This window comes from Balaenoptera musculus, chromosome 1 (genome assembly GCF_009873245.2).
Source record: "Balaenoptera musculus isolate JJ_BM4_2016_0621 chromosome 1, mBalMus1.pri.v3, whole genome shotgun sequence".
In the NCBI taxonomy this organism is placed as follows: Eukaryota; Metazoa; Chordata; class Mammalia; order Artiodactyla; family Balaenopteridae; genus Balaenoptera; species Balaenoptera musculus.
The window spans coordinates 159,753,745-159,768,668 of record NC_045785.1 but is presented as its reverse complement, the minus strand read 5'-3'; the positions used below and the strand labels follow the sequence as shown (position 1 = coordinate 159,768,668).

Genomic DNA, 14,924 nt, shown 5'->3' with positions numbered 1-14,924 from the left:
AATCATTCTAGAGCTATCTCTTGGGTCAGAAATAGGACAATGGACAACTCACTTCCCACAAACGTACCATTTTCCCTTGCTTCCCCCCATCCCTCCCTACATCTTCCCTCCCTCCCTTTGTTTTATTTGAAATATTTATTTATTTATTTATTTTTGGCTGTGTTGGGTCCTCATTGCAGTGAGCGGGCTTCTCATTGCAGTGGCTTCTCTTGTTACAGAGCACGGGCTCTAGGTGTTTGGGCTCAGTAGTTGTGGCTCATGGGCTCCAGAGTGCAGGCTCAGTAGTTGTGGCACATGGGCTTAGTTGCTCCGCGGCATGTGGGATCTTCCCAGACCAGGGCTCGAACCCGTGTTCCCTGCGTTGGCAGGCGGATTCTTAACCACTGCACCACCAGGGAGGCCCATTTCTTTTTAAAAGAGAGAAGTTGGCTTTATATATCAAACCCAGAATTTTCATGTTTCCCAATTTTGGTGCTAGAGATCCCCAAATTCCTTGAACTCATTTGGGAAGGTTTCTGAAGGTGCACATTATAGTAAACAGCAGCAAAATACTAAACCACTTCTATTGCTAAAAAGCAGCTAGTCCTGCTTGTGCTTTTAGAATACTAGTTGTAAAACAGCAACAACATGCGAAGGTGTGCCATCAATTGGGATTTGAGCTATTCTAAGAAAAAAACATTGTTTTCTTTAAAAACAGTCCAAGGCAGGACGTCTATAATCATATTGGGCAAATATTGAGTTTTGGGGGAAAATGTCAGAAAACATCCAAAAGGAAGAGACAATAGCATTATATTTAGTATTCTAAAGGCATGCTTCAGGTAGTTAACTATGATTCTGGTAAGACCAACTGCTCACATGCACACACATAGATTTTAATGGTTTAAAAAACTTCAAATTTGTTACTTTATTTATTTATTTATTTTTTGGATGCACCATGTGACATACAGGATCTTAGTTCCCCGAGGAGGGATGGAACCTGTGTCCCCTGCAGTGGAAGTGCAGAGTCTTAACCACTGGATCCCCAGGGAAGTCCCCAGATTTGTTACTTTAGAAAAATAAATGCAGTGGATTTTCAGCAATATTATTGACTCTGATTGCTCAGTCCACACATAAGTAGTAGTTGCTTTCTATGGTGATAGGGCTTCTCTGCACTAATTCCCATCATGTTGAAAAACACTAGTGCAGGTTAAGTAAAGACCGAACTGTTGCACTGATGTGCCTGTTTCCTGGGCAACATTCTTGGTGAAGCTTTATTGATTTGATTCAAAGTTTCCTGAGGAATCCAGCTCATGTCAACATCATTCTGACTTGACCTACCCATCTCTACCTCTGTATGGGTCTCTTGTGCTTTCTAGATTCTAGGAGCTGATAAAGGCCAACAACAACAAAGAGCCCAAGACCAGTAAGGAACATATACACAAAGATTGTTTCTCCGTCTAACCCATCTTCTGTCTCAATAATTGTAACTGTTTGATAGAAGACAAGCATCTTGGAAAATGTTGCCTTTCAAATCTTTGTAGTTCAGATTGATGACCAGACCAAAGGGCCTTCCACCCATGGGCTCTGCAGGAATGAAGGAGTACTCAAAAACTGCCTGTCTCTGGGGCGGCATTACAGTGTTCAGAGGAAGAGCTGTGAAATTCTGGATGTAACACTGGTACTCCTGAAGATAACGGAATGAGGTGTCTAGAGATTCAACAATAAAATCTGGTCTGTAAAGCCTACCAGGAACTTCACAATGTTATCTGCTGGAAACCCTCCTTTCACAAACAGGATGGTTGTATCTGCACTCGGTGAAGCTTCAGGTTCACCAGATACATCTTCTTCCTCTTTATCTTCGGCCAAATAGGTGGGTTCATCATCTTCCACCACTGCTTCATCGTCTTCATCTTCATTTACAGAATCTTCCACTGTTTCTTCATCTTCTGTAAGATGTCGAGCCGCTGCCAGTGAGCCACCAGGATCTCCTCGGAGCAAGAGGCTGGCGGGGAACTGCAGCAGGAGAAGCAGCAGCAGGCGGGGGAGGGACTTCATGGCGCCGCCGCTCCGGCGTCCAGTCCCTGTCCGTTGTAGTTGCATAGCATATTGTTCTTATTCTGTGGAAATGCATGCTACAGTATTTATGACATGTCATGATGTAAAGTATTAGTTATGAAACGTTATGACGTCTGCAACTTTCAAATGGTTCAACACAACAACTTACTTTCAAGTGGTTCAACAACTTTTATAAACACACACACGTACATACACACATGCGTACAAACATACTGGGAGAAAATGAGCAGAAACCGCAAAATGGTAAGAACTGTTTGATCTAGGTGGAGGGTATACAGGTGTTCACTGCACTGTGCTCTCAACTTCTCGTCTGCATTAAAATTATCGTAATAAAATGAAGGAGGGGAGAAACACCGCCTCTCCTCGCGGAGCCGCCTCGGGTCCGAAAGGCCGGGGGAGCAGGTGGGAAGGCCAGCAACGCCCTCACCCCGGCCAGCGGGACCAACCTCGAGACTCCATCTGGGCATGCTCAGAGGCTCCGCCGCGCCCGCCCCGCCCCTCGGGGTACGTGAGCGCAAGGCGCAGGCGCCCGGCTCCCGGCAGCCCGCGAGACGCCAGCTGCGAAACGCGGCGGACGCCTCAGCTGCGGGAGCTCTGCGAGGATGGAGCCGTCGAAGGTGGAAAAGTTCAGCACCGCCGACAGGGGAAACGGGCTGCGCGCGTTGGCGCCGCTGCGCCCCGGAGAGCTGCTTTTCCGCTCGGATCCTTTGGCGTACACGGTGTGCAAGGGGAGTCGTGGTGTCGTCTGCGACCGCTGCCTCCTCGGGTACGTACCTCCCTCGCCCACCTGAGTCCAGAGCAGTGCGGGGTCCGGGGTGCTGAGGGCGTGGCGGGGGGGGGGGCAGCCCTCCCCGGGACTCCCCCTGGCCGTGGCTGCACAAGGTCTCGGCGGTGCTGCCAAGATGCCCAGCCCCGCACTTCCCCAGATGCGCGGCTCCCGGGGGCGCCTCGCAGCTGACAGACTCCGCTTGGCCGTCCCCTGGGCTGCCGCGGCGGGGGTTGGAGGGACCCCAGGCGCAGCCCCTGCAGCTCTGCCGGTCAGAGCTGGACCCGCTACCACCCCACCCCGCCGTCGTAGTAACTGGAGAGAGCCGGTGGGCAGACTTAAGGGGAAACGTTGGGCTGTGGGTAGTTTTGCTGAGGAACAAAAAAGTCTGTGTCTCGGGCGATAAGCTTCATTGGTGCCGTTGTGGAAATCACAGTTGGCGGAGGTGGGGGTGAGTGGGAGCACGGATGGTGTAAGTCAGGCTGACAGCCGAGGCCTCGCCAAGAAAGTGCGGGGCTCGCAGGACGCGGAAGAATCTTGGTGTTCACGGAGCACTTCCAGTGGTCCAGGTTTTTTTGGCCTGGGGATACAAAGATGAACGGGACGTCCTTAAGAATCCTTAAGGAGCAGATAAGTGAGCGAGATAATTAATTACAGTGTATCTGAAGGGTTGAAATAGAGATGCAGTACTGTGCTGTAGAAGCATAAGTTACTGAGGTTCCATGGTGTGCTTTGCATTTAATGACTGTGCAGGCAGGTCTAACTCTTAACCACCTATCTAGATGCAAGAATTCATGTGAAAGTGTTTTATAAGCCTGTAAGCACTGGGTCAATGTAAAGTGCTATGGGAGAGCAATTTATGGAAATGTGTAATATGTATGCATAGTCATAGGAATTGTATTCAAGCAACAATTGTTCTTGAGCTCCTATTATATGTCAAGGAGAAGAGCTCTGTTTGAGATGGCCGGGATGATTTTTTTCCATGACTGCTCTTCCAGACCTATTAGTCTGGGATTGGGGTGGATGGAGGTGAGGGGGTAAGTGCAAAGCTCAAATCAGTAGCTTGACCATTAGTAGTACTATGTCCTTATTTGGTTCATAATAGAGGAATTTATTTAATTTCGTATTTTAAAGTTACTTAATTGTATTTGTTGCTTCCTGAAGTAATGATAACAGCAACAACAAAAAAAATTCATTGAGGAGAGAACACCTTGAAGCTTTTGTAAACTGTATGGTTGAAAACAATTCATTCCTTTCAAGGAATGAAATGCTGAAGGCTTCAACATTGGAAGTTATAGACCTTTGATTCTCATTCAAGCAAATTAGAGAGAAAGCTGGGATGTTCATCCTGTTAAATCCTTTGGAGGTGTTTCTAGAGTTTGAATGTAGTCCAGAACAGAGAACTTGCATTTTCTTAAGTCTTATAACATTAATTGATGAAGATGTGGATCATCTTGCAGATAAAACCAGACTGCCAAGTTATTTAGTAGTTGGAATAGAAAAGTTTTGGAATGAATACACGATGACAAATTATTAATTGAATTATCAGAGCTGAACTTGAGTTCACATGGAACATGGAATTGTCCATTTTCCAAATAGACTGCACAAACCCAGCCCTTTGTATGTGGCATACTTCTTGATTTACCATACAGTTCCATTACTGCTATCACTTATTTTTCTTATTAACAAGAACTGTAACGATTTAAACAAAAAAAGGAATTTCATGAAAGAGTTTTGGGGAGTTCTCAGCATCCTTTTAAAGTCTAGAGGAAACCCAGCTCTGAAAATGGGCAGGAACCAAGGGAGTTCCACAGTCAGAATTGCACTTCAGAAGTAGATGGGGTTGGGACCTGGAGAGTACGTTCCTTCTTATGCTGCCTGGTAATACTGGCTTCTGCAGCATGTATCGCCAGCACTATGACACTGGACCCTACTGCTGCTGCTATTCTTGCCACCACTGCCGCCGCCACTGCTGCTTGGGAAACTGGTTATTGCTGGAAAGTTGCCAGCTCAACCATGCTTCTTTGTGATATTAGCTTTTTCTTTCTTTTTTTTTTTTTTTATTTAATTTTTTGGCTGTGCCGCAAGGCTTGCTGGATCTCAGTTCCCCGACCAGGGACTGAACCTAGGCCGTGGCAGTAAAAGCCCGGAATCCTAACCACTAGGCAACCAGGGAACTCCGGATATTAGCTCCTGATTCAAAGTTCTCAGTGGGTGTCTTGGATTGGTTGAGCTTGGGTCACTGCCTGCATCCTAGCTACAAGGGAAGTTGAGAAGGTGAGTATTTGGCCTTCTCGGCTTTTAAGAAAGGAGGCAGGTTCTACTTCCCACCATATTCATATTATAATGGGGAAATCAGCAAACATAAACATAGGAAAGGTAATATCAGTAAATGCCAAGGATCCAAACAAAACAAACTAAAACAAACAAATGGATATTTTTATACTGGACTAACACTTGTTTATTAGTACTTTACACACACAAAATATTTGCACTTAGTTTTGGATTGCTAGGACATAGTTCACAAGTGCTGAACTAGTGCTCCTAGTAGTAGGAGCTCTGTTGAACACTTCTGCTTCAGTGGTTGTTGTGTTTCTGAAGTGCTTAGTTGGGAATCACTACAGCCTGAGGATAGTGTTAGAGAAATCAAACTTTGGTGCGTTGTCTTATGCAGTTTTCTACCAATATTGAATGCTCATCATTGGGGGGATACAATTCTGTGTTCCTTATCACCTTGTAAGTAAAATTTGTTTCTTTACTTATTAGCTGTGAAGTCCTTAAGAGCAGATGTCTTTCAATTTTTGTAAACCCCAGTGCCTGGCATTTAGTAAGCTTTTAATTTGTAGTATGAACATCTCGCAGAATTCTTCTCTAGTTGTTTTTGTCCTTTTGCTGCCTTCCATTTGAATTAAGAAATGGAATGAAAATATTAGTTTGTAACGAATAACAACAGTTCCATGGGAAGTGGGGGAGACCAAAATAAAATAAAAGAACAGGTATTTATTGTAATTACTTCATTAGTCTCCAGATCATTTATTGTTATAAGATTCTACCTGATTTCCTTTGGCCTTGGGCTGTTTTGATTAGTGCTTTAGTTCTTACATATTTATTTTTATTAATAGAGAAATTTAAACCTGCTTCATGACTTCTCTTGCTTTTTTCCTTTCATGAAGGATTGGCTTCTGGTTTTTTGTGTTGTGAGTGGGAAAGAATGAGGTATATAAATTGGAGAAAGATTAAATGACAATGAAATTGTGACCTGAAATAATTTATATTATCCTTTTTCTACTGTTGCACACATTTTTAATTTGATGGAGCTGGAGAAGATTGACAAGGGTTATTTGTGTCTTCTGTTTGTTTTGGTATATGTAGCACATAAAATTCCATTGTAATTATTTTGTTTGTAGGTCTCCCCACTTCAGTGACCTAAGTCTAATCTTTATGTCTCTGGGACCTAGTACACAAGAGATGCTAACTGTTGGAGTTGTGAAGGGATAATATTTTGGGGAAGTTAAAAGCATTCTATGTTTGTTTTTGGTTTTCTAAAGTTCCAAGTTGCCTGCAGTTTCCATATCAAGAGTTTCCATGGCAAACTCTAATGATAGTTTCTTCTGTAGGGTAAAGAGGGTATTTCCTCCATCACTAAAGCTGAGTATGAGGCTTAGTGCCTCCCAGGAGGAAGGAGAATGAATTGGAAGTGGAAAGTCCATCTTTTTCAGCCCTGGTGGCTTATGGGAAGCAGGGGATAGAGGTTGGGAAAACAGATTGTGAGAAATATATGTTCTGACCTTCCTTGTCTGGCCAAAGTTCTGGGGTTGGGGTGGGGGTATTAAATGGGTTGATGGGGCAATCAAAAGTAGAAGGCCTTAAAAAAAAAAAAAAAAAAAGTAGAAGACCTTAAAAAAAAAAAAAGTAGAAGACCTTTGGCTCTGCTCCTTATTTGTAATCTTGAGAGCTGTGTAGGCTGGTGCTGTGCCAACATTGGGGGCTAGGGCATAGCAGTGGTAAGAGAAAGTGCCTGGCTGTATGAGTCTGTGGTAGCAGGGGATTCTGAAGTGCTCTCATATCACTTCAGGGATGTGGACGAGCTAAGAGGCGTGGTGGAACAGCAGACATCATGACAAAGGACTGTGTGACTCTAGGTCAGTATCATGGATACCAGAGATGGGAGGCAGCGTGACATCCCAAAAGGTGAGATGGCACCAGTCCAGCCATAGGACCTGATCACTGCCTTGCAGCAGAGACCAGTGAGGATCCATAGAGACGTCAAGATCTGAGGTCTTGCCACCATAAGGATGTCCCATAAGCCCCACTTGGAGGAATATTTACCTGAAAGCGACTGTTTAAACCAGCTCTGGTAAGGAGTTAAACTGAAGTGTCTGAATATTAACTGGAAGAGACTGAGATGTTATTTGGCAAATATTACATTTTTGGCTATTTATGAGGGTGAGTGTTCTTGAGGAAGCTTGGATTAATTATAGAAAAAACAGCCCCATGTTCATGAGACAGATTAGATCAATTATAGAAAATAAAGCAACTACATTTGAGCTACAGGGTGGGTAAATATGATCAGGCAGTAAAGGGCAAAAAAAGAACACTGGTGAGATGATGTAATCCATCTTGGCCAAGGACTGAACCTGGGGTGGAAGCAGGAGGGAATACCTTCTTATACTGGGGTAAGAAGAAGAGGTGCCTGAGAAGGTAACAGCAGTGCCTGAAAGGCTTGAGGACAACTAGGGAGGTGGTTGCTGAGTGACAGAATCTTAGAGAGGAGAAGGTCTGAAATATTCTACTAGGAGAGAAAAGTGAATTGCTTAGGAAAATATAGTGGGGTTGCTGGGAAGTGCCAAGGGTCCACTTAAAACTTTTGTTCATTTATTTACAGTGAGAGCAGTTAGCAGACTAGTGCTTTTTTCTCCCAGTGGTCGGCAGTTTGACTATGAGAATTGGGCTCACCCAGGACTGCGTGGTTACCATGATGGATGGAGGGAGGGAGCAGGAACCTGAAGTCGTGGGCAAGGAAGAGTGTAATCATGGACCATATTTCTAAGCTAGGGACCGAGGTCATGAGGAAGGTGATGGACAGTGAAATGTGGTGGAAGCAGTGGATTAGAGGACCTGATGTGCTCAAAGAAATGGTGGAGTGGTCAGAGGATGGGATGACTTGACACATATATGCTTTAGAGGTAGTGTGTGATTTGGTACAACAGGGTTTAGGGTATGCAGAAAGTGGCTGAGGTAGGGAATAAGAAAAATGTTGGAATGATCAGGAAACTGAGAGGCTGAGGTGTTAGATGAATCTTCTAAATAAGTGAAATTACCAAGAATGCTAGGCATTGGAATAGTTTCAACAAAGGCAGAATTCTCATTTTGGCTTCCTGACCCGGGGTTTAAGGGCTGACCAGAAAGAGCCAAGTGGAGACAGGGAGGCGCTCACTTCTGTTCAAATAACGTATAAAAGACCTTCTCTGGGTTTACAGCTGATTTTGTGAAGTATCCCAGCACCAGGTGCAAGTGAGCAGCTGTAGTGTTGCAGACTCTTCCTGGGGGGATGGGCTTGGAAGGTGGCAAGACTAGCAGAATCTTCTCAAGGGAAGAATTTTGAGAGATGCATTGAAATCAGGATTTACACATTCCTGGACAATGGCTAATGGGCTTACTGGAGGGTCAAGGACTTAGAGTAAAATAAAGTAGAAGGATTGATAATGAGGTGGGTTGGGAAAGGACTCTTTGGATATGACTTCCATTTTTCTTTTTAAGTGGGAGTTATAATTCCTGTTTCTTTTGCTTCTTCCTTTTCTTCTGCACGGAAGTTTGGTGAAGGGCTTTATGGCAGAGCCCTGAGCCTGAAAACATTTGGTCCATGTGAATGCCACAGCAGAGGACGTTCTTAATCAGGCAGGATGACCTGCTTTGTGGATAGCAGTAAGTTCTCCTTCTTCAGACAGCCTGGTGCTTCTTCGAGGGCTCAAGAACAGAGCAACCATGGGGACAGGGATGGAGGCTGGTGCCTAGAACTTAACAGTGCACACTTCCTCTCACCATGGCTATTGTGGCTTCTACTGGTACAGAGTGCCCAGTTTGTTAGGGATCCTGAGTTCCCCAAATGGCAGCACATGTTTGGGATCCTGGCCAGCTGGTATCAGGTTTTTATTTTAGACCCTTTTGTCATGGAGGGATCATTGATTTGTTCTCACTGGAACACTCATTTTTTCCTGCACTTGGATTTGCCTTTTCTACTTCTACTGCCATCTCTTAGACCCACTGAAATCTTCTGTGAAGCCGTGGTATTCCTTACAAGGTTGGCTCTGACCTTCACAGAAAGAGAATTGAAGCAGCGGGCTAATACCTATGGTTTGACTGCTCTTGACTTATGCTGTCATTTGAGGCAGCTGATTTCATACACCAGTGGTTCTCAAACTTCAGTCTCAGGACCACTTTACCCTCTTAAAAATTATAGAAAAAGATTTCATAGGAGGGTTTAAGAAAAAAAAAGTTATTTAGGGCCCTGCAGGGGTTTAAACAAAACATACCCATGCAAGCAGTGTGGTTATATTTATTGATTTTACTGCTTAAAATATTAAAACTGATAAGTTTTGAAATTATATACAGTCAGCCCTCCATGGATCAAAAATATTCAGGGGACAAAAGAAGTCCAGAAAGTTCCAAAAAGCAAAACTTGAATTTGCAGTGCAAAGGCAACTATTTACATAGCATTTACCTTTTGTTTACAACTATTTACATACATTTACATTGTATTAGGTATTATAAATAATCTAGAGATGATTTAAAGTATATAAAAGGCTGTGTGTAGGTTGTATGTAAATAGTATGCTGTTTTACATAAGGGACTTGAGCATCTGAGGATTTTAGTATTGTGAGGGTCCTGGAACCAATCCACTGCAGATACCAAGGGACGACTGGATTTAAACATAATGAATCATTGCATTTTGACAAGGATTTTAATGACACAGATTGTATTTGCAAAACAAAAGAAAATTTGCTGAGAAAATTCGCTTGCTTTCATTTTTGTGTGTCTCTTTAATGTCTGGCTTAATAGAACACCCTCAGATTCTCACAACTGCTCCTGCATTTAGTGTATTGTAAAATCACAAGTCACTTAGCCTCTAGAAAACTCCACTGTACATTGTGAGAGAAAGAGAATAAAAAAGACAAAAAATGTCTTAGTATTATTATGAAAATAGTTTTGACCTTGTGGGCCTCCTGAAAGGACTTTGGAGTCCCGGGACCATACTTTGAGAACCACTGTTATAAAACACTGTACATGTTTTTTGTGACATTTGGAAAGGTTCAGATTTGTTCTCTAGTGTATGTTGTAAACCATGAACAATATTTGGTTCTGGTTTTCTTGTAACCTGCCAGGATATATTGGGATCAGGAACCAAAGCAAGTTAGTGCCTCTCTGTTAGGATGCCTTGCTCAACGTTTGCTTCCCATCTTCTAACTCTGGCCGGTTCTGGTTGTTTAAGAGTCAAGGGACGTGCGATGGTGATTAACCTTGATTATTAAGGGAAAGTAAGAGAGCCATTTTCCATTTACTTGTTACCACAGTATATGATGACTGAAAATTATTATTCAATAGCTAATATTGATTATCACTTACTAAGCAATGACAGGCATGATTTTAAGCGCTTTACCTTAAATAGTACTTAATTCTCATAATGACTCTAAAAAAGTGTCTATTATGTTCCTTGTAAGCACAGATATGAACTAGAGAGCATTCAGACATTTGTAGGCATGTAAATTGGTATGCCCGTTTGGAGGGCAATTTGGTAGCACCTAGCAAAATTGAGCACTATGTTTTCTTGACCCTATTTTTGGGATTCTGACAAATGAAAATAACAATGGTTGCACAAGGATAGTATAGCATTTTGGTAGTTAAGAAAAAAGGAGAGAGGTTTTTTTTTTATAGTAATCTTTTATTTATTTATTTATTTATTTATTTATATTTATTTTTGGCTGTGTTGGGTCTTCGTTTCTGTGCGAGGGCTTTCTCTAGTTGCGGCAAGCGGGGGCCACTCTTCATTGCGATGCGCGGGCCTCTCACTATCGTGGCCTCTCTTGTTGCGGAGCACAGGCTCCAGATGCGCAGGCTCAGCAATTGTGGCTCACGGGCCTAGTTGCTCCGTGGCACGTGGGATCCTCCCAGACCAGGGCTCGAACCCGTGTCCCCTGCATTAGCAGGCAGATTCTCAACCACTGCGCCACCAGGGAAGCCCAGGAGAGAGAATTTTATTAATTAATTAATTTATTTTTAAAATTAATTAATTAATTAATTTATTTTTGGCTGTGTTGGGTCTTCGTTTCTGTTTCTGTGCGAGGGCTTTCTCTAGTTGCGGCGAGCGGGGGCCACTCTTCATCGCGGTGCGCGGGCCTCTCACTATCGCGGCCTCTCTTCTTGCGGAGCACAGGCTCCAGACGCGCAGGCTCAGTAGTTGTGGCTCACGGGCGCAGTTGCTCCGCAGCACGTGGGATCATCCCAGACCAGGGCCCGAACCCGTGTCCCCCGCAACGGCAGGCAGACTCTCAACCACTGCGCCGCCAGGGAAGCCCAAGAGAATTTTAATGTGCATTAATAGGGACTGGTTAAGTTACGGTGCAGCCATATTGTAGAATCCATGTAGCTGTTAAGATTGAAGTGCATCTCTTTCTACAATGGATGTGGATGGATGTCAGTAACACATTATTGGGTTAATAAAGTTGTAGAACAATGTATGTATTTTAAATAAAATTTTTGTGTGTATGAACTTGTGTGTGTAGAAGAGGTCTGGAAGAACACCCCAGAATTCTAATATGGTTACTTTTGGAGGATGGGACTTGGAGGGGGGAAGATATCCTTTTGTACTTTATATATTTTGTATTTTTCAAAGTTTGTATCACTTTTTGTAATTAAAGATTTGAATAAACTTTGAGAAAGTCTTTGTTTCATTTGGAATTGTATAAAAGGGTGGTGCTGCTTGGGATGAAGATGACTTTGAAATTTTTGCCAGTTTATGTCTGCTTTTTTTTTCTTTGAGTTGCCAGCTGATTAGACCAAGAGTGAACCTCTTGATAAAACATGAGCCAGGTGAGCCAGTTTACTGGCTGGCCATTGGCATTAGAATTTGAACTGAGAGAAGTAGAACTTCTGTTAATGGTCCTCATCATAATTCTCCTTGCTCTGACTTTGCTCAGGCCTGGTTATTCAGCTTTTCCATGGTGTTTCTGAGATACCACAGTATCCATTAGTAAACTTTATTCATTTTCCTCGGTGGATACATAAGGTGACTACATTTCCGAGCCTCCTTGCAGTTAGACTGGGGCCTTGTGACTCAGTTTTGGCCAATGGAGTTTGGGCTAGAGGTTGCACAAGCCATTTCCAGGTCTACCATAAAATATCCTGTGCCATGTTCTCTGCTCTCTCTTACCTTGTCTTGATGACTGTGGAGGCGGTGAGTTGAGATGGAGAAAACAAAGAAGTATGAGTCATGGCATGGAAGAGAGCTGCTCTGGGGAATCACTCTACATGCACCAGATTTAGTAGGAGCTAGAAATAAATCTATTAAGTCACTTAGAGGAGCCCTTATTTAACTTTAATGTGCATAAGAATCACCTGAAGATCTTGTTAAAGTGCAGATTCTGATTCAGTAAGGTCTGGGTTGCGTGTGAGATTCTGCGTTTCTAACAAACTCCTAGGTGATGCTAAAGCTGCTGGTCTGCTGATCACACACGCGTAGCAGAGATTTAAAAGGGTAAATGAAATGACTTATAGCCTACTGTAAGTACTCAGTAAACAGTTATCCAACGGATATTTGAGCATCTGAATAAGATGAAAAGGAATTAGAGACTATACATATATAATCAAATGTTTAAATGATTCCTAAGTGCATATCTCTTTTATGTATCATGGACTGGAATTTAGTTTTAGTATTATGTGTGCAGAAAATATGAAATGAGAACCTGGAATTACTTTAAAGATCATTTTGAACATTTATTTATTTTTCAAATTTTATTTATTTATTTATTTATTTTTGGCTGCGTTGGGTCTTCGTTGCTGCACGCGAGCTTTCTCTAGTTGCAGCGAACTGGGGCTACTCTACGTTGCAGTGTGTGGGCTTCTCATGGTGGTGGCTTCTCTTGTTGCAGAGTGTAGGCTCTAGGCGCGAGCTTCAGTAGTTGCAGCAGACATTTTTTTCTTTTTAACAGAACATTCCTTATTTTAGGTATCACATCTGGAGGTTAACAAGGTCCTTTCATTGATAGTATTAAACTGATCACTCAGTCAAGCTGTTGTCCTATTTTTGCCGCTGTGTACTATTTTTCCCCCCAACCAGTTTGTGGGGAGACGTTGTAAGATCATGGAAGTATCCTGTTCGTTAAAATTTCCCCTGAGATTTATGCATCCATGGATGATTATTGATTGAATCTTTGGTATAATAGTTGCAAAATGCTAATTTTTCAACTATAGCACTCCTCCACACTTACCAGTTGACATTCAGTTCAGCATTCTACCATAAGAGCCTGTCCTCCTTCCTTATTAGTTATCTTGTTATTATCAGTATAGACTCACGAATTTCCATTTTTTCAGTGGTTTAGAATTAATTAGGTACCTGATTGTTTTGGAACTCAAATTGTCCCAGATCTTTTTTTAGTATGAAACCTTTCAAGGTAGATCCTGTGTGCTTGTGATATGCCCCCAAGTTTTCTTTCTTCCTCCCTCCTTCCTCCCTCCCTCCCTTCCTTTCTTCCTTCCTTCTTTCTTTACTTTCACCCTCCCTCTCTCTTTCTACCTACCCTTCCTTTTCTTTCCTTCTCTTCTCTCTCTCTCTTTTTTTTTTCTCTAACACTGCCTTGCTTTCTGGCATAACAGATGTTCTAGACACATCCTGTACCCATCCTGCCAAAACTCTGGAATCAGTATTTCTCTGAGGATTCCTGGTTTCTTTTAGTGAGGAATAATATTAGGGCCCAAGATCTGAGTGCTAGATATTCTCACTGCCCCTGGGATGTTTTTGCTGTTTGACTCTTTCAGAGGACAGAGGACATATGCAGGTTCATGCAAATATGCATACGTATACATATACATACACATATTTTAGAAATCATGAGTTCACATCAGTACTTTCAATTCCGACTTGTCTCCTCAGGGTTCTTTCCTGCCTTTCCCCATTCCATAGTTGTATATCCTTTCTGGCTCAGTGAGAACTCTGGCCCTCGAAAGCCTCAATGTATTTACTCATTTGTTCAACTCTATATATTATCTAAAATTGTTTCAGAATTGCTTTGCTCACATCGTTACCAAAAAGACCCTATTTGAAACAGTACAGAATTTGTTTACAATTTCCCTTTCCCCTCTACTCTGCCAAAGACTGAGAATATACAGTTAAATACTGTGTTCGTTTTACATTCTTTCTTTTTTTTCCCTTCATTATATTTATTGGTATTTATTAGATATACAATTGAGGGACTTCCCTGGTGGCGCATGGTTATGAATCCGCCTGCCAATGCAGGGGACACGGGTTTGATCCCTAGTCCAGGAAGATCCCACATGCTGTGGAGCAACTAAGCCCGTGTGCCACAACTACTGAGTCTGCATGTCACAGCTACTGAAGCCTGCGCGACCTAGAGCCCGCGTGCCACAACTACTGAGCCCATGTGCTGCAGCTGCTGAAGCCCGCGCACCTAGAGCCTGTGCTCTGCAACAAGAGAAGCCACTGCAATGAGAAGCCCGTGCTTGTTGCAACTAGAGAAAGCCCGCGCATACCAATGAAGACCCAACACTGCCAAAAAAATAAATTAAAAAAAAAAAAAAGAAAGAAATACAATTGAGTTCATTTGTTTCACTTTGCTTTCAGTTTTAGTTTTTCCCCCTCATCCTTTTTGATTTAATTTTGTATTTTGAATATATGGAACATCCACATGCTTCTAAAACTCAAACTATGAAAAAGAGAAGTGTTAGCCCCTCTCCCATATTTGTACTGTTCCTCCCTCCCACCCCTTGTAGGTAAGCAATTTCATTGTTTTCTGGTTTATCTTCTCTCTGTCTGTCTCTCTCTCTTTGGTAAAGAGAAGCAAATATATGTGTTTATTATTTTCCATTCTTA

General features: G+C 42.7%; 1 protein-coding gene and 1 pseudogene across 1 annotated transcript in view; one reads left to right on the top strand and one right to left on the bottom strand.

Moving 5' to 3' along the window:
* Nucleotides 1-1,186: 1,186 nt before the first annotated feature.
* LOC118881892 lies at nt 1,187-2,061 on the bottom strand (annotated as a pseudogene).
* A 525-nt stretch (nt 2,062-2,586) lies between these two features.
* Nucleotides 2,587-14,924, top strand: part of SMYD3 (SET and MYND domain containing 3) — a 711,719-nt gene continuing 699,381 nt past the window's right edge. Inside the window, exon 1 of the mRNA XM_036829018.1 lies at nt 2,587-2,821. Within this exon, the coding sequence (XP_036684913.1) occupies nt 2,658-2,821 (164 nt within the window). The 5' untranslated portion in view covers nt 2,587-2,657. The remainder of the gene's footprint in view (nt 2,822-14,924) is intronic.